Source organism: Sebastes fasciatus, chromosome 7 (assembly GCF_043250625.1).
Source record: "Sebastes fasciatus isolate fSebFas1 chromosome 7, fSebFas1.pri, whole genome shotgun sequence".
NCBI classification, from domain to species: domain Eukaryota; kingdom Metazoa; phylum Chordata; class Actinopteri; order Perciformes; family Sebastidae; genus Sebastes; species Sebastes fasciatus.
In genome coordinates, this window is record NC_133801.1 from 14,207,589 (window position 1) to 14,229,903 (window position 22,315).

The window sequence follows — 22,315 nt, forward strand, 5'->3', positions numbered from 1 at the left end:
CTCCTTGGAGCCGGGCTTCAAGGTGGGAGGGAGGAGGCTGTAGTTGGGGAAGACAGAGGAGGAGGAGGTGGTGTTGGTGGAGAAAATCCTCATCAGCTTTGCCATAAGATTAGCTGCTTTCCAGCGATAACAGGCGGTATTACCACGAGGGAGATGATGCACTCAGAAGTCTGAAAATGCAGCAGAATGATGCTGATGCTGATGCTGAGGTGGTTCACAACAGAAATGTCCAAAATCATTCATAAAACAGTTCCCTAGGAGCAGAGTGGTGCAGTCCCAGAGGTCAGAGATCATTCACCAGGGTACCATCACGTGACAACCAAGGTGAGAGTGAACATCTTGACATAAAAGTTTAAATAAGCATGCATGAAAATATATTGTCAAGATGAGAAAAAGCCTCCATTATCAAAGCTGACTTTTTATGAGCGTGGATGTCAGGACTTGGACATGTTTTGGGTTGTTGGTTAGGTCATTAACAATTCTGTTTTGGGGTGCACTAATCTGATGCAATGTTTCTTTGTTAGGAGTCCTGCAGTGGGTGGTCCCTGAGTGTTTTTTTATTCGACTGATTATCCAATTACACATCAGTGTTTTTTCAAGGACACTGAATTTTAAAATGGGCAGTTCACAGATTTTACATGTTAAATGTACTGGTCATCCTCGTGCTAATCAGTGGTGAAAAGTACATTTACTCAAGTACTGTACTGAAATACAATTTTGACATACTTGAGTATCTCCATTTTATGCTACTTTATACTTCTACTCAACTACTATTTTGTACTTTTAACTCCACTACATTTATATAACACTTATAGTTACACATGATCTGCTTACTGTATATGATATGATGCAGTACTATACTACATATCTACAGTAGTATACAAACTATCTCAAATTGGCTCCACATTGACGAACTACAACCTTAAAATACTCTTACATGTATTTGTCAGTGATAAAAACTGAATATAATATTTGATCGTAATATAACATTGTGAAAGGAGCCGTTCTGCATGATAAGTAGTTTTTACTTTTGAGACTTTAAATAAATTTCGCTGATGATAGGACTTTTACTTGTAGTGGAGTATTTTTAAACTTTATTATTTCTGCTTCTACTTAAGTAAAGGATCTGAATACTTCTTCAACGTCTGGTACTAGTACTATTTTGAGACAAGCGGCATCACCTGAGTCATCTTCAAAATGTACCTTAAAGGGAGATTTGTCAAGTATTTATTACTCTTATCAACATGGGAGTGGGCAAATATGCTTGCTTTATGCAAATATATGTATATATTTATTATTGGAAATCAATTAACACAAAACAATGACAAATATTGTCCAGAAACCCTCACAGGTTCTGCATTTAGCATAGAAAATATGCTCAAATCATAACATGGCAAACTGCAGCCCAAAAGGCAACAACAGCTGTCAGTGTGTCAGTGTGCTGACTTGACTCTGACTTGCCCCGAACTGCATGTGATTATCATAAAGAAGCATGTTTGTAAAGGGGAGACTCGTGGGTACCCATAGAACCCATTTACATTCACATATCTTGAAGTCAGAAGTCAAGGGACCCCTTTGAAAATGGCCATGCCAGTTTTTCCTCACCAAAATTTTGCGTAAAGTTTGGAGCATTATTATATAACGTACAGTGAAGACTTTCTTCTGTCCATGACTCAACTTAGAAGTGTTGACTGCAGATATTTAAAAGTTGTAGCAAAAATGATAGCTACTCTTTAAGAGCAGAAACACTAATTTGGGTTGTGGAGGCATTTACAAGGCATGGAGGGTCTAACAAAAGATGCTACAGAGTTGCATTATGGGAGGTACTGAATAGGATCCAGCATTTTTAGGAGCTTTATTAAAAGATTTGCGAATATTGAGGAAGAGCATTAGCTCGAAATGTAACTTGTGGATATGCCACGTTTAGCTCAGTTAGCACTGTTGCCTTTGTTTTCCCTATTTGCACCATGTGTTAGCACCGTTAGCTATTGTCGCCATGTTGAGAGCCGTGTGGAGGCAATAGAAATGCTCCCAATCTGGCATTTAGCACCTTTAAGACTGAAACAAAAAAAAGACAAATTTAAACTGCACTACTATCAAAAACTGCCTTCTTTAAAACATGAAGCAGAAGTTTTAGCAGTCCTTGAACTTGTTCAGACTCTCAAGTGTTGCTGTGAGATTTAAAACCTTGATTTATTCAGTTTAAGTAGTTGCACGTTTCAGAGAGGCGTGTTGTTCCGGTATGATCAATATAAAACCCCGGTGGTTGTTAATGAGATGTCGGCCTCACACTCTGGCCTCAACTTTCCCCATTTCCATCATGAATCCTCCCACGGTGCAATGAATCTGTTACCTGACACCACTCCAGTTGGCTCAGTGAACTCAGCTACTGCAGCAGACTGCAAAAACCCACTGCGCCTGTTGCTGCTTGTGCTAATGGGCAGCACACAGCACGGAGACTGGAAATGTTTTCTGTTTACAGACAATCATTTTGTCACAGAAATTCACTTTGGCTCATCACAAGTTTTCAGTAAAGTTGATGAACAGTATGCCACAGAAAATGGGTGTATCACGTGTTGAAATAGCAGTTATGTAATGTTAAATCCGAGGCTAATCTTTCTGTTGTTAGTCAGAGTTTGGGAACACAGCGGTGGGTAAAGATTCAGCTTACAGGCTGAGTGTTGTTAAACCCTGCTGAGACCTAAAGAGCAACATACCAGGTGAGTCAAATAAGTCACCTTTGTTACCATCTCCATGGCAACACCCCTCATCCTGTCCAGTCGAGGACCAGAGTGCATCAAGATTTTGCCTGAATTAACCGATTAATAACCAGCTTTAAGATGAAGATTGGTCAGTATCTAAAACCAGCTGTGAAGGATTCATGAGAGCAATGTGGCAAAGTGATGGAGGGATGGATAAATAACTGAACAAGGATGAGTCAAACAGTTACTTTATTTATGTTCAGGTAAAAACATGAACCTGATGCAGTAAATTATTGCAGATCTTAGAAACCAGCACATGAACGATTGGGCCAGGAGAACATACAGTGGCGCCCTCCCCTGGCCACAGACTGCAGGTGCACACCACGGTTTGTTCCAAGCCAGCAGTGCAAAGAAAAAAATAATAATAATAATCAACTACAGCAAGAAATAAAGACAATATAGAAAATTAAAAAAAAAAAAAAAAGGTAAAGCAGACATTCCCACCTCAAACAGGGTGTGAAACTGCATATAAACTTTATTCCATAAATGAACTTGAAATGCTATCTGGCCATGAAACGATAAAATGAGACCAGCCAAATTTTGTGCCCAGCTACATTATGTGTTGAGGGTTGCTCAGAGCTTGGTCTACCAAGATAACCCTACACATCAGGTAGGGCCCAACAGAAAGACGCTAAACTCTATCAAAATAAGAGCAAAACAAAATTTACCTGATCAACACGTTGGTTACAACTCTTCATTTGAGCTGAAGCTCTCTATAATAAAGGAGGCCAGAACACAATCTCAACTTGGGTAGATGGGAGGAAAAAAAAAGATAATATGCGCTCATCACTACCCGCATTCAACCAACTGCAACTCTCGTATTTCCACAACTTTAAGCAAAGACACACAGGGGGGAGGGGGAAGCCGAACCAAAATGCAACACACAAACTAGGGGCCAATATAATACAGAACAAAATGCGAACAGACGAACTGAGGGGGAGAGACATGAGAACAAAGAGCTATTCTATCAAATGTGTAGAATGAGCAAAGTCTGCAAATTTGTCTGTACAAATGATCTTTGGAGCTAAAGTAAACCTAGCTTGCTCGGTGGACCCCCCCGCCCCCCGCCCCCCCCTCCCTCCCCGACACCCAGTGACGTTGTCCACCACTCTGGAGAGGAGACATCCCTTTTTTAAATATCACATAGCAATGCAATTTAAAATGTCACCCAGATGTTTTCATCTTTTTTTAACATTACTCAACTACTGATATACGTTTTTCTCTCTCTTTTTTATATTTTAACTTCTGTAAGTCATGGAACACTTTTCCATTTTTTTTATATTTTTTTTTTTTGAGAGACCGGGGCAGCAAATATATATTTAAAGTCTTAATTTTTCTGCAAGCTGCTTTCTCTAACAAGAAGGCTGTACATGTAGCCTTGATGTATGTGGTTACAAAAAAACTAAGAAGGAAGTCATGATTTCATCAGTCGCTTTTAGAAGGCATTTGAATGTGAGATGTGGAGAGATCAGGAAAGGTGGAAAGACTGCTGGCCCTCGCGGGCCGCAATCAACAGTTTCTCTCGCATTATCTCTATGCTGGAGTAGTCAGGCAGCTTCAGGTAGTTGACACAGGTCATGACTGAGGGGAGGAAGTCGTCCGGGTTCTCTGTTGACTCGAACGTCTTTCTCACAATCGTCAGAGGGGGGTTCAGGCTCCGGAAACCTGAGACACAAGAGCAGCGCCAGAGGTCAGGTACAGATATAGTAGAGACACGGCTTCACGTTTTATACATTCACTTAAGATGAGAAAATATCTATTTAGGTTAATGCTAGATTATTTTAAGTCAGAGATCTCGTTACATCTTTAGACCAGTGGTTGCATTAGACTTTCTCATTGTTTTTTTAATGATTAATATACAGAACCTCCGTATATATTATGTATTTATAAGGGCGTGGAGAGAAAAGATGAACAGAGACACGACACCGACCGGGCGGTCACTTTTCATGTCAACACAGAAGACTTCTCACGGCCCTTTTCATTTTGTTTTGAAGGCTCAACCCGCACTCTGCTGCCACACTGGAGCCTGGAAATACCAGACCTGAGGTGGGGTTTCCCGATCCTGCAAGCACTTGCTTCACTTGGAGGAAATCCCACAGCCTGCTCTCCTTCTGTACCAGCGGCGCAGCTGCAACAGCACCTCTCTGTGACCCGAATGGTAACAGACACGCTCCAAATCCAGTCCGTCAAAATGACGAACGACCTTCAGATTTTTCCGTCATTGTTAAAATTTTTTAATCAATGACGGAAAATATTCGGTTAACGCAACCTCTGCTTTAGACACGGCTGTTTAACAATCTGATCTGCTTTGATTAGTTTGTGTTTGTGTATGTGAGGCGACTCACCACCGACAGGCAGTCTGGGGCTTCCTGTGACAAACTGCAGAAACAGTCTCTGCTGCTCGGCATCGAAGCTGCTCAACACCTCAAATAGGAACCGTACGGCACGGCTGCAAAAACAAGGGAGGAAATACACATCAAACACGTGTCTTGAGACAAAAATGTACTTATACCGACAGTTTGTTAAGTAGGGAGGCAGAAAAAGTAGCCTTAACCCATATTTAATGGTGCTCTATGATAAATTAAATGCACTTTGATCTCACCTGTCATGTGTGTAGCCGTGGTCCGGTCGACAGCACTCCATCAGCGTCTTGACGTCCCATGTCTCTGATTTACTTCCACACAGCAACTGGTCCAGCTACAGCAGGAGAGGAGAGACAATGAGCAATTAAAAAAAGAGAACGACGGGACAATAAACAACAAGAAAACAACTGAAACTTTGCTCTGGCAAGAGAAGCATGATTTTTTTATTATTACTGTCATGCATAAATAATATGCCCAGCCCAAACAAGTTTGCAAGACACCATTAATTAGAAAAAGAGACAGAAACCAGAGTAGCAAGATAAATTACAAATAATACAAAACAAATAAACTACCCTGACCTTTTCCCCCTAGGCTTTAGAAACAAAAGGTAGCCAAATTTTAAGCATTAAAATTAAATAGCCATTCCATTCTGTCACCATCGGTGCACCAAATTATTTCTGGATTTTGAACAGATATTTAATTTAATATAGAGATACATAACTCATCATAATAAGGACAATACAGAAGAAAAAGTGATTCATTCCAAACACAATAAAAAATGCCTCCTCATTAACCAGCCAAAACATTGTGGTTCATTATTACTGATTTGTGGACCAACAAATATTTCTACTGAATTTAGAGCAACTGTTATTGACTGCATCATACTGTCAAGAGATGTGCTCACCTCTTCCGGGTAGAAATACTGCAGGTGATGCAAGGGGAAGACCGACTCAAACCCTTCCCTAAATGACTCAAATTGTCTGGACACTCCTTCATTTAGAGTCCAGTACACCACCAACTGGAGAGAGAGAAAGAAAAACAGATTAAACTTAAGAGCAACAACATCCAGACAGACAGAAAGTATGAAACGGAGTGAGATCACATACCCTGAGGTACTCCTCCAGGTTGTAGATCGTGACTGGGAAGTCTTTGCCGCCCTTTTTCAACTCAATGTTGGGGTATCCTGGTAGGGTGAAGTCCAAACCCAGGTCCTCCACTGAGCAGCCGTTCATGTTCAGGCTCTCCAGTGCCTGCTGTAGGGTCTCCCTCGTCTGGTGCACACAAACAAACGCAGGTTAACAAAGAGACAGGGGGAGAAACACTATATTACAGTATTAGGGGCGACAACTGAACCTCACGTCATGACTGGATCAAGTGGTGTAGAGGACTACAATGGAGATTGTTGATGACCTTATAGAGGTAGATACATTTATGAAACCTGGACCACCACCACGAGACCACACTCTGATACCAGTGCATTGAATCAGGACTCCTTACCTGTGATCGGTCCTGTTCCAGCCTCTTCTTCTGGCGGATAATATCCTCCAAGTGCTGGATGGACTTGGCCACACTGGGGTCAATGTTCACCAGGTCATGGGAGCTTATAGACATCTCATGCCGTAGCATCCACTTATAAAAGGGCAACCCCAGGGGCAGGTCCAGCTGGGAAAAGTAGCAGGTGGAAAATGGTGAGTTAAAAATAAAAACGCATGCAATGTTTTAAATGCTTCAACATGTATCGGATGTCAAGGACCAATATTTGAAGAGCATTCCTAAATACCAAAGTCTATTAAGATAGAAAGAGAAAATAGAGGTCATTACCAATCTGAAGTCCATAATGGCCTTGGCCATTAGCTTTCCTAAGAAACGGAACTTCATTTTGATTTTGGCTATGTGTGCTGGTTTGGTCGTCCTGCCGAAGGGAACCGCAAACAGTCCTCTGGAGCTGAACATGTACTTAGTTCCCTCTTGGCTTCCTGTTTGGGCAGAGAAACAAGTACTGTCAGAGCAAAGTCACTACATGTACTTGGGGACATAAGACACTCTATTAATACATTTCACTGTGGCAGTGTCCAGTGATATTACAATAAACTAAAACGAAAAACGAAAATAAGCAGGGAAAAACATTTTTAGTGCACTAAAACTAAATAAAAAACGATATCCTTTAAGAAAAACTAAACTGAAACGACATTGCCTGGATAAAATAAGCAAAAAACAAATAAAATAAAAATAGATGTAAAATAATTTCAGTTTTTTAGCTATAATATATCACTACCGAAAAAAAGAGGACAGCATGAATTTCCATCAACTCTTTTGAACCACGGAAACTGAACAGATTTGACCTTCCAGGAGACGGCGCTATGCCACAAATTATTTCAATAAAGTACCGCGAAGATAAAACATTATGTCCATTCCTACACAGCTCTCCAACCATGTATTTTGTATGTATGTTTATATGTATATATGTATGTATGTGTATATATATATATATATTATATATATATATAAATAAATAAATAAACTACTGTTAAACTAAAATTAAATATATAAAAACTAAAACTAACCCTTTCAGAAAAAATGAAACTAAAATGAAAAACAAACAAAAAAAAAAAAACATTTTCAAATGTTGAAACTATAAAAACTGTCTGTGTCTCATGTTGTATAAGTGAAAAATAAAAGCTAATATGACATATCCTGAGTGTGTCTGAGTGTTTCTACCTTTAGGATTGGCCAGCGTGACCTCTTCACCCCTCCACAGGCCGAGATCAGCCCGCTGCAGCTCCTGAGACACCAGAGCGTAGAACTCCAGAGTGGGACCGAGACCGGTGCCAACCTGGAAGAAGATCAAAATTAGAATCACTTCTCCAAAAAAACTTTAATGAGAAAGCTTTTTACTGCACCGACATTGAAGTCATGATTTTATGAGTTTTAACATAACCGATACCTCGTTTTCATACTGTATCTCCAACATCGCCCTGGAGCTGCCGAGGTCCTGCATCACAGACTCGGCCTGTTTCAGCAGCTCGTCACGGTTTATCGTCCTCTGAAAACAAACAAGACGAGGGAGCAAAGAAATTAGGTTTAAGCCAGGTCAAGAAAAAAGTTCATAAAGCAATCCTTAAATCCTTAAAAACTAAAATAGGTACCAAAAGAAAAAACAAACAAAACAACAATTATAAAAAGGCAGAACGCATTTCAATTCCATTCAGAACCGAACAAGATGCAAGAGTTCAATATGGCATCACACTGTACCTTCTTTCTGTCAAGACGTGGTGCAACTCTGCTGTCCTGAGAATCTGATTGGTTGATCTCTGGGTTTGTGTCCAGTAGGCGTTGCATGGCTCTGTCGCGGTCAAAGGCAGTTACGTAGAACAACATCTGCCGGGTGTCGAAGGGGAAGAAGAACGGACTGTAGAGAGAGAGAGAAAATTAGACAAACATCAACACAAATATCAGTTTTGTAGTCAAGATGTACAATTCAGGTGAAAGATCAAATCCTCCTTTTGGTGTAAAGTATGAAACATTTACCAGGTCTTTCCGAGCTCAATGAGCCAAGTAGGGATGTTCCCCGTCATGATGACCAGCGGGTCTTGTAGCTGACGGTTAGCTTTGGCTGTCAGCTTACTGTTAATGAACTCAGTGGTGGCGATGATTTCCTTACACACAGCATTCTGCAAAACAAACAAAAATGTTTATTTACTTGTATATACACACACTTTTATACCATGGTCTGGGGGAATACTCGATTCTGATTGGCTGCAGGGTCTCCATTAATTCCCTGATAATGGACACCTACTAAGTAGTTCCAGTGAAACTGTCTGTTCACCGTTCTAAATGAATGTGCTGGCTATGAAAAAATCTGAATATCTTAGCAGGGAGTGTAACGTCAGTCCTTCAGTGCCTCATCCTCTGAACACCACAGGGTGCCGACTGTAATACACAAGCTGCAAGATGTAAGTTACCCTACCCCTCTGAACTAACTGTAAGCGGTCACCTCCCATTCACTGTTCAACTTGCTAACGTTACTTCAGACTGCTGCCAACAGTACACATAGATCAGTTGTTTGTGTTATCTTGATATTGATTTGGGGACAATGAACCGTACGTAATGTTTGTGACGTTGAATCTTGCTAGCATAACGTTAGCGTTCTGGCTCGTAGCGGAGCCAAAGAGCTTTATGAGCTGAGCGAATTAGAAATATGTCCCGTTGCCAAGTCGTAGAGCTAAGGTTCGTCCAATTTACTGGAGCAGTGAACAACGTTTCCATTGCATAAGAATCTTATGGGATGGTAATGATTTTTACAAGTATTAGCAAACCCGTACCAGTGAAAGTGAGTGAATGGATTGGGAAACATTTTTAGATTTTGGTCGCAAAACGCATGAAAATATATAAAGTAATGTTTTTGTTTTTTTTCTTGGGCAAGTGACCATGGTATAAGCGGGATAATGCCCTTCAAGGTGTCCATAATCAGGAATTAATGGACTCCATGTCGTCCATTAACTCGTGATAATGGACACCTTGTCAGGCATTATCTCTTACGTAACAAACTGACTATAAGTCAGTGACTTCCTCTTGTAATTCTTTAGGACGGACACTTACATCATACAAGTAGAACCAGTATCTACTGATGGAGTGCAGGACCCTCAGCAGCAGGTTGACCTCTAAAGAGGGGTCATCAAAGGTTATGGTCTCTGGTGGCTCCGAACTGAGGTATGTCTCTAAGGGACTGACGACACTGGGACACACGCCATCTGGAAGTGACAGGAATCAACAGTGGTGATGAAGTTGACTGTACAGATTCAGACTTGTATGAAATATGACGACGAGAAGCTGTGTGACTAAAACACTGATCACGTGCTTCTTGTCCTTGTCACTCAATTGCTTATTGATTTGTAAACATCATAATAGGAATTCCCCAGTTCAAAATAGGTTTGCTGAGCCCTTATACCCTGACAGGTAAAACAGTTCATATACAGCTAAGTAAAGGAAAGAAGCAGATGCTACGTGTTTTGCCTAAATCTGCACTGGACCAGCAGCTGCAATCTTTCAGAGCAAGTAAGAAATGTTGAGTCTAGTTTGAGAAACCCTTCACTATGAGATATTGAAGATTCTCACCATGCCACAGCTCATCCTGCTTCTTGGCGTTGCGAGGTGACGTTTTGGTGGGAGCAGTCTGGGCTCGGCCCCTCTTTCCACCCACAGCGTCTTTGCTGCCGTCCTCGTCCTCTCTCACAGGCTTATACCTGGTAGGAAACAAGACGGGACATTTAGTCTGTGTGCTTTGATGAGCATGTAGGACAGATTTTTCACCAGAAGATACCTCGTTTCAACTCTTTAACTTTGTGACAAGACTCTGGGTATCTGAACATTTTAAGGAGTAACTGCACTAAAGACAATGATCATTTGCAATTCCAACTAGTGGTGATTATCTGTGCTTATCACATCCTGTGTACTTCACACTGCACTGTAGTTTATCTCAAAAAACTTGGCAAATAAATCTGCATGGCTAGACACCACTAGGGTAAATGATGAGATACATTTTGTTTTATTTATCTGACCGTTCAAGGACGGGCTAATGAGTTTCAGAAAACAAATCCCCAAAAACATTTCTCTCTTGTTTCAAAAGTGACCGTGAAGGTTAAGAAAGTTGGAAGATGCAGAACAGACAAATTTAGAGGCACAAGACTTCTTCTGTAAGTAAACAATAAGAATACATATAGAACACATTTTTACCATATTGTGTGCGTTTTGGTCCAGATGCCAGCTCGCCCCAGTGGGTTTGCTTCATCATCCGTCGACTCCCTCTCTTCTTCTGCTTGCAGACTGTACTGCCGTACGGCCTGGTATACGGTCATGTTGTACGGTAGCAGGTGGTCACCGATGTAGAACTGTAGTCTGTGACGCACACTCCCAGAGTTCAAGAACTGCGCCGCCTGGGTAACCAATAAATTGCATATACGATTTATTGATAATACTGAAGTGATAGCAGGACTTAGCTCTCAATACACACATCAACACAGGATTAAAGGTGTACATTAGATTTAAAAAATAGCCTTATTTGCAGGGCTCAACAGTAAGGATTTCCCGCTTGCCCAGGGAGTTTAGTTGGGTGTTATCAGGGTGTGGGGCAAAACTCCAACTATGTATTGTGCAGTTTGAGAGCAAAGCGGTTTAAAACATGAAAATGTACTTTGTTGTTTTTTGATAACCACTAATAAATAAAACAATTTGTGTAGGGGCAAGTAAAAAATTACTTTGGGCAAGTAGATTTCTGACCCACTTGCCCGACTGAGCAAGTGAAAAAAAACGCATTAATGTTTAACCCTGATTTGGCACGAACAGGTATCACATACCAGTGATTCATCGATTTCATCATCTGAACCGTCGTCATCACTGTCTTCATCCTCTTCTCTGATTCGGCCGTACCCTGTACAAACAAGATAGCAAGTTAGCAACCCAACTACAGAAACACAGAATAACCCATTTTAAGAATGATTCAAAAGGAACATATTTGGCATTTGGACAATGTGGAGGAAAAACAGGCACCATAGGAGAATCTCCTGGTGGCCCTATCTGTAATAAAAGAGACACACGATAGTCTACGACAGTCCCTTACCTCTGACAACAAGATATCTCTCAATGGCTTGCACCAGGGCCAGGGGGTCTATCTTCACAGGGCCGCCTTTCCACTGTTTAACGTTAGTGCAATCTGGGTGTCTCTGCAGCTGACACTTGAGCTGGTGTGTGTTGAAGAACTTCAGTGCCTGAGAGCCCCTGGAAAGATACATTAAAAAACACACCTTTAACAAACTATACTGTTTCAAAACTGCTCATAAGCGTTTTAAATATGAAGTACTTTTGATCCAAAACATAAATAATAAAAGCCACAGACCTGCTGCCATTGCCGTTGCCACTGGGGAAATCATGCACTTTGACAGGGAACTGCTCCATTTGACTCAGGCAGCTGTTCATTTTGTGCACCAGTGCCAGGTACGGACCGTTTTCTGTCGGGTCCAGACGACTAACAGGCTCCATTCCTGGAACCTGCAAACGAAACAGGCGGGAAAAAAGAAATTAAAGTCTGAATAATTAGACTACCAAAGTCATAAAATTCTTTGACAATATACGGTAATATACTATTTTCTAGTCTCTCTCACCGGACAGCCAGAGAACACATGGAGGAACCTCTTGAGTCGCACGTCGCGGCTGAGCAAGTCCCTGTCGGTGTTGGAGGTCAGGTAGACCAGGAGCTGCTTCACCAGCCCACTGTGCTGGATCTCAAAAGACGACACATCAGATTCTGATACGATACTGGAGATCTCCACCAGGCACTCCACACCACCGTCCACCTGGGAAAACGGGAACATAACACATCATCAGAAAAATGTCTCAGAGCTGGCGTTACATTACTTCAGACAATTTTAGCATCTATATCTCTCTTGCTTTCTCTAGTCATCAAGTTTAACACTTTCAACAACACTTTTAAGGACAACATCAGCAACAACAGAAATACATGTCCTCAAGCTTGTTCGTAATGTTATCTTATGCTTGCTCTTCAATAATGGGATGTTTTACCTGCAGGTTGAGCTGCTCGGTGGCTGTGCAAAGTCTCTGGAGTACATTCAATGCAGGGTTGCTGCCGTCCACATTTTCAGAGTTGAAGTAGCGCTCCACAAACTTACTTGCCTGTTCTTTAATCCAGGCTTTTATTTTGTCTCTACAAACCAATAAAAAACAGATTTCCCTGATTACATACGGTAGTCCACACATTACTCCCACAATCAGTGACTGATCATTCTGCAATAACACTTCAAATCAATCACAAGAAAAAGAGTGCAATATGGATTATACAGGAGTGGAAAACAGGGAAACTTTAACTCTCATCATCGTACCTGTTATTTGAAATTGAGTCCTTGGGAGGAGCCCTTGCCAGGCCACTCACCCCCGCTGTGCGTGAGGGCTCTGAGTTGGCGTTGTTGGTCTGGGCACCCAGCTTGCCCCAGGTCTTGGGATTGAGACTGGCCAAGAAGGATGATTTAGGTGACTGAGTACTGGTAGGGCTCTTGGCTGTAAGGAAGGTAGATTATGAGGGTTATCGATGGGTTAAGAATACATCCAAGACCACAAAGTGCCATTTCAATTCATGACCACTCGCATGTGCTTCAAGGAATCATTGATAAACCTGCCAATGCTGGATGACTCAATCTGCCACCGATTATTGAACAGCATCTGAATCTGCTGTCAATCTCATAGTTGCAAAGTGATTCATGAGGTTCGTCACTCATTGCTAGTGCAGGTGTTAGACAACTTTCATCTACACAGTAGCTCAGTAGAGCTACAACGATTCATTTTAAACTATTTTGATAATCGATTAATCGGTTGGAGTAATTTTTTAAGAAATAAAAAAGCCAAAACTCTGATTCCAGCTTCTTAAATGTGAATATTTTCTGGTTTCTTTACTCCTCTATGACAGTAAACTGAATATCTTTGAGTTGTGGACAAAACAAGACATTTGAGGATATCATCTTGGGCTTTGGGAAACAGACATTTTTCACCATTTTATAGACTAAACAACTAATCGATTAATCAAGAAAATAATCGACAGTTTAATAGACAATGAAAATAATAAATAGTTGCTGCCCTATAGCGCAGTGATATAAAATATATTAAAACAGTGTTATAAAAAGATTTTTCCTGTCTAGGGGGGGATCTTTAAACATCGCACATGCACACACACACACACACACACAGTGACAGTAACACTTTAACTTACCCTGATTGTCTACTTTATCATCATCTCTTGGGGGAGAGTATTTGGGCCTTCTGGGCCCTCTCTTAGGTAGCCGTTTCCTCTTTAGGACATCACTTAACCGCCTTGATGGAGGAGAAAATAATTAGTATAATGCTCTTAGGGGGGAAAGAAAAAAATCAGTTTTCCCATTCATTACAATAACGACTGAAAAACATACATCATTATACAATGAGCATGTGTTGGACATTATTAGGGGCTGTTCACATGCCGCGTTTTTTTGCGCCCTCAAATCCATTGTTGCCAATGTAGACGCACGGAAGGTGCACTCAAAAGCAAGAGTGGCGCCATTACGGTGCACAAGCGTTCTCAAGCGCCTCGTTTTCAGTGTGCGACAGCTCCCCCCCCTTGACAAAAATAGTTCAACTTTTTGAACGCTGCAGCACACAATGCATGTCATGAGGAAAAAACAATCACAGCCGGCAGATATTTTTTCTTCCTTCCGTAAATATCAGTTTACAGTAAATATGGAGAAGTTCATAATTTTAGTGCAGGGCTACCCAGAGCTTTAACATCTGTACCACGGACTATTTTACTTGCTTCACCCTTTCTGTTCGAGGACATCATAATGTCTGGTTGGGAGAAACCAACAGTAAAGCTACTGTGAGGGATATACGGTGCTGCAAATACATTTTTGTTTGTTTTGACTGAGTTTAGTTTAGTCAGTGAGGCTTACTGATAAAACTTCATCATCATCATCATCATCATCATCATCACAGCACGCAGGTTTTGGTTGCTTAGTAACGGCAGGCGTGACAGGAGCGCAAACTCCCAAGCACCTTGGATAAAACGATGACGTTTTCCAGGTGTTTTTTGACACAACATGTGAACGGCCCCTTGGTGTGTTTATTAAGCAATTCATGTACCTATTTTTAAAATACGTCTGTAAACACCCAAATCGAAGCCACAAGTGGCCACACACTCACCCCTGTGGGCTGAGGTCCAGTGAGTCGTCCATGCTGTGCTGGAAGCTGGGTGAGCCCAGATCAGGAGTTGCATTATTAGAAGATGTGGTGGATGCAGTGCTGATGGTGGTCGTGCACAAACTGGCAGTACCACTGGGGCAAGCCTTTGGGGGACTAGTGACTAGAAAGCTCTCGGACTCTGACAGGTTCTTCACCTGGTGCATCACACCTGGAGGAGAAAGGAGAAAGACAGGCATTAGACATTGATTCATTTTAGAAGATGCTCAGGCTTAAGGCCTTTGCACACCAAGTCGGTGTTTTTCGTCCAAAATTGTCGCACGTTTAAAAATAAATACGACCTCACGTTGTGTCGATCATGTTTACACACCAACTCCAAAACTTTTGTCCATCATTGAAGTTTTCAGAACAAGTTTGATTTTCTGCATTTTTCCCATGCTGCATTTTAGCTTCTGGCTAATGTCATTCATTAGCCCCGTTTTGGACTAGCGCTATCCATTGCACTCACGTAATTAATTCAGTTTTGTCTTGTATTGCGACTTTTCGCAACAAATGGAATACCAAAACACATCGGACTCAGTGCGCAAGGTTTCTGAGCGTAACGTTTTTTTATCGGATGACGGATTTAGAAAACGCATGTGAAAAATACGGACTTGGTGTGCAAGGACCTTTACACTTGTCTGCTCCCTAGAGTAGATGACCTACACCGATGTAAAGACAAGGTAGTACATGAGTTCTTCATGGGATTATACACTACCTTCTCTTCTGAAATAGACGCTGAAGACATCAGGCAGCTTTTGCATGAGGATCTCAGCCATCTGCAGAGAACCCACTACAATCTTCAGGTCCTGGCTGGATAGCATGGAGGCAATGTGACTGTAGAAATAAACATACAAAAAAAAGTCAATTCACTTTCACCTCCAAGACTGACACCAGTAGATCCCTGGTGTCTTTGAAAGAAGTTCTTAACCTCCTTTAAGAATGTCAAAGTGGCCCACAGCCCGGGCCCCGTTACCTGGACACAGCATGGTTCCTCAGCACATCCTTCAGCAGCTCTGCATCAGCAAAGTAGATGATCCTGAGGATGGCTCTAAGGCACTTGTGTCTGACAGCAGGGCCGGCCGATGAGCTGTACACCTCATACAAGACCCCAAACAGAGTTTTGATAAAGCACTTAGCCAGCTCGGGATCCTCCTTCATCAACTGGGCTCGTGCATCCTCTCGACGAACCTCCTGGTGACTCCCTGGAGACAAGACAGAGCACAGGTCAGGTTCATTTCCTCAACCACACTGCGACCGAATGTCACATCTCAGCTGTCACTCAATGGAGAAGCTGTGTCATACACATCGGGTTTATACATGCACACAATTGGAAAAGACGCGGCAACCGACCGACTGCTCCATCTCACATAAAAGCAGCTGTAATCTCGGCTTTAACAGAAAAAAAATACCCATTTTCACACTTAAGATGTCCAAGTAGCACAAATCTGGGTGACAAATGTCCACTGACTTGCACTCAGTAAATGCATGGTGATTTATCGATTATATAATAACAAAATACTGTAGTTAACAATTAGTTATCTTTTATACTTTTTTTCTCCACAGAACTGGGTCACGGTTGTGACTCCAAACCGATTACAGCTGCCTTCCTACTCAGTGGGGCAGGTTAAAAAATATTTACGACATCAGGCGCTGAGAGTGAGTGTTAATTGTTCCTCTTTTATTTTAAGATAAAATACAATACACTGTCATCTTCACAAAACAAATCTCTCTAGTCTGAAAAGATCTGTGTTACCTGTATTAGGGTTGGCAAGAGGATTTGGTTTCCTCTGGATACCGCGTGCTGTTCCTGTGTCTTCATTGATCTGCTGCATAGAGTTAAAGTCAATTGTGTACACACGGCCCAGGGTTGACAAGCTGATCTCATCCTCCCCGTTCTGGTGTGCTGTCTGCAGGGCAAGATAATCACCAGATACACCCAACATCAGTATCCCACACGGGTTAGCCCCACATATATGTGTGTGTAAATGTATTGAGAGACACTGTAAATAGACCAAATGCTGTCACGTAATGTTAAATTTTAATAGATTCAATCCATTATTCATCCTTTATATAGTTATCTTGTAGCGTGACAGAGGTCCAGAATAAATTCTAATATTTCAATATTGGGATACAACACACTGGATAACTCCAGCAACGATGATTTCATCATACACTTTGAGGTTTCAATGATACAGAATGTGGGTGATGATTCTTACCTCAATAATGCGGCTGTCAATGCGGTTGTAGGGATGCCACAGTCCTCGGTCATCCCTCCACTGCCAGATCGCTCCCTCTGTCGTCTGGGCGCTGCCCTTCTTCAGCATTACATCAACTGCAAAGATGCCCTCTCTAGGCAGGCAGGGCATCAGCTCACTAGTAGAAGAAGAAGAGTGGTTTCAGTGAGCTACAAAACTTTGTCTAATCTAAATTCAGTTTAAATGTCATGAAGTGAAATGGGTTTGATTTTTCTTTAAACCATTTTACTCAAATGACTATGACTATCAAATGACTACTGTGGCAAAACAATTGTATCTGTGGTTCAAGGTCTGGGAGAAGAAGTAGTAACATTTGTTGTCGACCCCACGTCATTGTGGCAGAGTATATTTGATACAGTTTCTGTAGAAATTGTACAGTCAAGTATCCTCAGAAATCAGTTATTAGAATTTTCTAATTCAGTAAACACAATTGTTCTTGCCGTCAGCACAATTCACAGGGTTAGTGCCCATAAAATATATAATATATAAATATTTTTTGCCATATTGCTCAGCGTGATCTTAACCCATACCCTACTGAAAAGAAGAGGGAGGCAAATAGATGTTACCATATGAGGGAGGTCAGTTCATATAGCTCCTGGGGGCTCCGGGGTACCAGTTCAATCTGCTCCTGGCAGCTGCCATTTGATGCACCGCACAAGAGGAAACGCAGAGTTTCTGCTATGTCTGTTAGAAAAGGGAACACAAACACATTTCTGTTGTTAGCTTCCCTGTGGCACCTTTAACACATAATATTCTTTCACTACTGCTAAAAGTCTGTTAAGAGTGAACGCAAAGCTAATTTTGGAGGCAGTCTGCATCGAGTTGAAAATGTTTTGAGGTGCGCTATATCATGTGCATGTAAAAGGTGTTAGCTGGCTACAAGATACATTTTGTACTGTCACAGATCCTTATCACAGACTGCAATATTTTGTTACAAAATGTATTTCACTAGAATTGTGAATGTCTCAAATATGTTAACTCATTACAGAACAGTAACACAACTAATCAGTATACTCAGGTTTTACTCACCAGTAATGTTTTTTTTCTTCGTGCGATTAGTTCTTACATCAATATATTTTTTTCAAACTGTTGTTCTTATCATGAATACTTTCACACAGAACGCAAATATTATGCGGCGAAAAAGCAACATACTATTTTACTCGGAACGAGGTTGATTTTTTAAACAACAACACGGAGACTCCGTAGTCAGAACCAAGACGGCAAACTTTATTACTCCTTTCAACCTAAACAAAGGCAGCACAGACCAGATCAACGCCTTCCATTCTTATCTTTCACAATAAAAGCCCTAGACATGTCATATTTGCAGGCGAGTATTTTGCATTTTTGTGTTGTTTATTCGTCACGCCCCGGTGTGTAAAGACAGGCTGTTATTTAGTAAACTCTGTACAGCTTCATTTCCCCTTAGGGAGAAAGGGACACAACCAAAAGTGGTGCTTGGGTTGCTATAACGACACACAATGAGGGGGTTAAAACCAAGTGTGATAGTTAATTTTGTTCATAAGGACCATGGCTAATGACATATTGATTGACAGCGCGATAAGTAGTGTGCAACAGTGAGCAGGACGTCACTAGAACTGATAAAGGCTTTAATAACGATTTGTATAATTACCAGTGTTTGTTAGGACAATAGCGGCTGAGTAACTGTTAGCAAGACTGTTATCATTCAATAACCAAGTAACACATTTCTAAGTGAAACAACGGAGGTCATTACATTTGTAATATTTTGAAAGATTTGAAATGTGGAATAAAAACTGTATCCTTTGCTTCTGTGCACTGAACTTTATGATTCTTTTCCCCCTGCAAAACATTTGTCAGGCTGCTCCTAATGGTAACTTTTCCATTTAGTGTGTACAACAACATCCTGTGTAGTGAGTACATACAGTATCCATGTAAATATGCATAACAGTAATGACAGGGTGTCAAGTAATAAGAGAGTGACAAGGGTGTGACCTATTAGTGTGTGCGCGTGTGAGGGTTACTCACTCTGTTTCATAAGCTGGACTGCCAGGCAGGGGCAGTTAGAGCACATCAGGGAAAACATGCGCACCACCATGATAAACATCCCCGAGCTGAGCACAGGAGGGGTCACTACCAGCAGCTGTTGAATGTTGGTCAACAGGTCGCGTGACGCCACCTCCTGCAGCAGGTTCTGTTGATTTAAAAAACATATGTACACATTAGCCGGGGAGTTGGACAGCAAATGGAGAAGGTCAAACAGAAATGGCAAACAACACAAAAACAGCAAAGATGATTGAAAAAAAAACCAATTCAGGTACAAACCTCCTCATGTTGAAAGTTGTCCACCAGTCTGGCGAAACAGAGGCAAGTGCTTTCGACTGACTTTTTATCCTGAAAGAGAGTTTAATGAATTTAGCCATTAGTCAATCTTTATAATAGGTTACACTGAAATAAATGACTGGCATAAAAATAAAATTTGAAGCACCAATGTGTTTAGAAGGACACTGAAATATTGAAGTGAATATTTTTGTGCCTACAAAATCAGGCTGTGTGACTTAGAATATGTTTCACAATCAATAGCCTGCTACAGCAGCTACTTAGGAGGGTCCTCAGGCAACTTCTACAAACTGAGCTCAAGTAATAATAATACAGACTCTCTGTAATGGGAGAACGAGCCACATCTACTGGCTACAACTATTTATGAATTTTCTGTCAAACTGAACTATGTACAGTTAAAACATGACTCCTTTCTAATGATTGACCAACACACTAGAAAAGTGTCTACTGTTATACTGCATACTGTTCTCAGTTTTGTCCCTCCCCTTAAGTAAACCACTGATGTATGATTGTCACCTTTGTTTATTTTTTTCTGTCATTAGGCGTTTTCAGACCGGAGTAGATAGTTCTAAGAACCCCCCCCATCCCCCCCCTCTCTTTTTATTGTGTCCACACCGCAAGGACTATGAACCATCGCAGTTCTCAGAACGCCGTTTTGAGGATCTTTTTTAGCTCCTACTTCAGAGTAGGTACTCTCCCAGCACAAGAGGAACCGTGACTGACGTCAGTGATGTAAGTGTATGGTGATTGGTCGAACACATGAGCCAATGCAGCACCGGCAACCACCATTTTTAAAAACCTGTTACATAACAACAGACAACTGCTCATAACTAAATTAATGGAAGAAAATACGGACAAATGGACCGACAGTGAAGTCGGTCATAAACAGGTTTATGAGCACACACCCACTGAGCCAAAGAACGAGTGAGAGTTGCTGCTCAGCAAGCTAACGCAGCAGCACAAAGCTCACCCACTGAGCCAAAGAACGATGGCTGATTCGGACTGAAATCCCAAAAGTTACTTTCGTGACAGCTGTTTTGCTTGAGTTCATATGACTGTGGCATGTAACAGAGTTGTTTATTGATTCTTATATTACTAAAAAAGCTAAGAGAGCTTCTGAAACGTAGCGAACGAGTCGATCTCCAAGCTAGAGATGTGTGCGTGCAGCGCCGACATCACTACAGCATTCCTATTGGCGGTGCGAATGCAAGCAGAAAAAAGCCCTTGAAGTTCTCTGGGAGCTCCCCAGTGGGCAGTTCCCCTCAGGAATGTTCTGAGAACTGTTTGGTCCGAAAATGCGTATTGTTTATAGCTCGTCACAAAAAAACGTTGCATTTGTTTTTTATTTCTGTTGCATAGAAAATACCAAGTATGGATGGTTAGCATTTTCCACAATATCTGTATCTATATAATCTCCATTTATATTGACATCACTTTGCTCTTAAAAAGAAGTCTGACAAGGCACCCTCACCAAGTCATATTCCACCTCCCGCTTGACCTAAATGCAATTAAAATGCTGGCCGCCATTTGTTTTTCTTATCAATTTCATTTCTGGAATGTGAAACTTGTTCCAAGATGAACCCCACTTGAGACAAACCCCTACTGTGATGGCGTTTTGCATTTTATAACTCATCATTGTCTGGATGTAGGAAAAAACGCACCTGGTGTGTGAGTCTCTGCGTCAACAGTGGCAGAGAATCAGCAACAAAGTGGAACTCATCTGGAGTGATGCTCTGGCAGCAGTTGGCTGCGATGGCCAGGGCGTTCCTCTGAGCATTGATGCTGAAGAACTCCAGGTAGAGGAGGCAGTCAGCGAGCCCACCCTGTGACGGATGACATCGTAACATTATTGCTGTGCATAACTGTGGCTAACGGAGACGGGGTGATTTAAGCTTATGACAAAAAGAAAAACACTTACAGCCTGCAAAATGGCTTTGCTGTGTCGCCTTGACAACATCTCCAGGGCAGTCAGGGCCTGCTCTGCTACGTCAATGAATTGGATCACCTGAAGCTGCACACAAGAAGGAGGAACAAGGCATTAGCATATCAAAAAGCCACCACTGCGAATTAACAAGCGATTAGGGACAGAGTGTCTCACCTTCTCCAGGAAGACAGGAATAGCATCGACCACCACAGCAGAGGACCGAGGCAGTGCCTCCATCATATATGTGAGTGCACGAGAGGCATGATTCATCTGTGTGCATGGATCAAAAAGCAGTAGCATTACATAAATGAATGACTCAAACTAAAGACATTTACAGAAATGAAAGTTCATCATACTCACAATATCAAAGTTATGCTCCATTTGTAACAGTGTAATCTGCGAAAGAAAGAAAGAATATGGAATCAGATTAGTGGTAGTCAAATATCACACACGTTCAACAAAAATTTGATTTTCATATTGCATAAAGCAACCCAGCAAATTAATGTATAGGTGAGGCATACAACATACAGGAGAGCCAAGTATAAAGGAGGGGTTCATGACCAAACAAAAGAAGACTAACCAAAGCGGGCACAACACTCTTGACAGGGAATCCACCGAGTGTTTCCTCGTTGCCCATCACCAGCAGCTGGCACATCTCAATCGCAGCCTGGAGCTGCTGAGACTCGTCACCTGTGGCCTGCAGGCCCTGCAGGAGCTGCTGAGCCTTGGAGCCTGGAAACAGGAGGGCAATTTTTTAACAATTAATCAGAGCTTACCAAGCGTGAAGAACACTGATGTAAGGGTAAAAGGCCTTATTTTTCGACCGAATTGTCGTAAGTTTAAAATAAATACAACCTCATGTTGTGTTAATGACATTTACACATCGACTCTGAAACTTTCATCCTTCATTAAAGTTCTTAA

At 41.5% G+C, this 22,315-nt stretch overlaps 1 protein-coding gene across 12 annotated transcripts in view; it reads right to left on the reverse strand.

Annotated features, from left to right (window-relative positions):
* Positions 1-2,934: 2,934 nt before the first annotated feature.
* trip12 (thyroid hormone receptor interactor 12) overlaps positions 2,935-22,315 on the reverse strand; it is a 32,307-nt gene continuing 12,926 nt past the window's right edge. For 7 of the 12 annotated variants that reach the window (XM_074641760.1, XM_074641752.1, XM_074641756.1 and 4 more), the window contains 34 exons: positions 21,975-22,126; positions 21,755-21,790; positions 21,569-21,664; positions 21,389-21,481; positions 21,132-21,293; positions 19,456-19,524; positions 19,159-19,324; positions 17,721-17,838; positions 17,116-17,272; positions 16,653-16,806; positions 15,873-16,101; positions 15,615-15,733; positions 14,861-15,068; positions 13,899-13,999; positions 13,018-13,192; positions 12,701-12,842; positions 12,283-12,474; positions 12,018-12,169; positions 11,742-11,899; positions 11,479-11,552; positions 10,859-11,058; positions 10,241-10,368; positions 9,725-9,876; positions 8,654-8,796; positions 8,378-8,534; positions 8,070-8,168; positions 7,844-7,958; positions 6,947-7,101; positions 6,623-6,787; positions 6,232-6,396; positions 6,030-6,143; positions 5,365-5,459; positions 5,108-5,211; positions 2,935-4,427 (listed from right to left, as the gene is read on the reverse strand). In XM_074641760.1, the coding sequence (XP_074497861.1) occupies positions 4,231-4,427; positions 5,108-5,211; positions 5,365-5,459; positions 6,030-6,143; positions 6,232-6,396; positions 6,623-6,787; positions 6,947-7,101; positions 7,844-7,958; positions 8,070-8,168; positions 8,378-8,534; positions 8,654-8,796; positions 9,725-9,876; positions 10,241-10,368; positions 10,859-11,058; positions 11,479-11,552; positions 11,742-11,899; positions 12,018-12,169; positions 12,283-12,474; positions 12,701-12,842; positions 13,018-13,192; positions 13,899-13,999; positions 14,861-15,068; positions 15,615-15,733; positions 15,873-16,101; positions 16,653-16,806; positions 17,116-17,272; positions 17,721-17,838; positions 19,159-19,324; positions 19,456-19,524; positions 21,132-21,293; positions 21,389-21,481; positions 21,569-21,664; positions 21,755-21,790; positions 21,975-22,126 (4,742 nt within the window). In that variant the 3' untranslated portion in view covers positions 2,935-4,230. The remainder of the gene's footprint in view (positions 4,428-5,107; positions 5,212-5,364; positions 5,460-6,029; positions 6,144-6,231; positions 6,397-6,622; positions 6,788-6,946; positions 7,102-7,843; positions 7,959-8,069; positions 8,169-8,377; positions 8,535-8,653; positions 8,797-9,724; positions 9,877-10,240; positions 10,369-10,858; positions 11,059-11,478; positions 11,553-11,741; positions 11,900-12,017; positions 12,170-12,282; positions 12,475-12,700; positions 12,843-13,017; positions 13,193-13,898; positions 14,000-14,860; positions 15,069-15,614; positions 15,734-15,872; positions 16,102-16,652; positions 16,807-17,115; positions 17,273-17,720; positions 17,839-19,158; positions 19,325-19,455; positions 19,525-21,131; positions 21,294-21,388; positions 21,482-21,568; positions 21,665-21,754; positions 21,791-21,974; positions 22,127-22,315) is intronic. The other 5 variants (XM_074641762.1, XM_074641759.1, XM_074641763.1 and 2 more) reach the window with 2 other exon arrangements.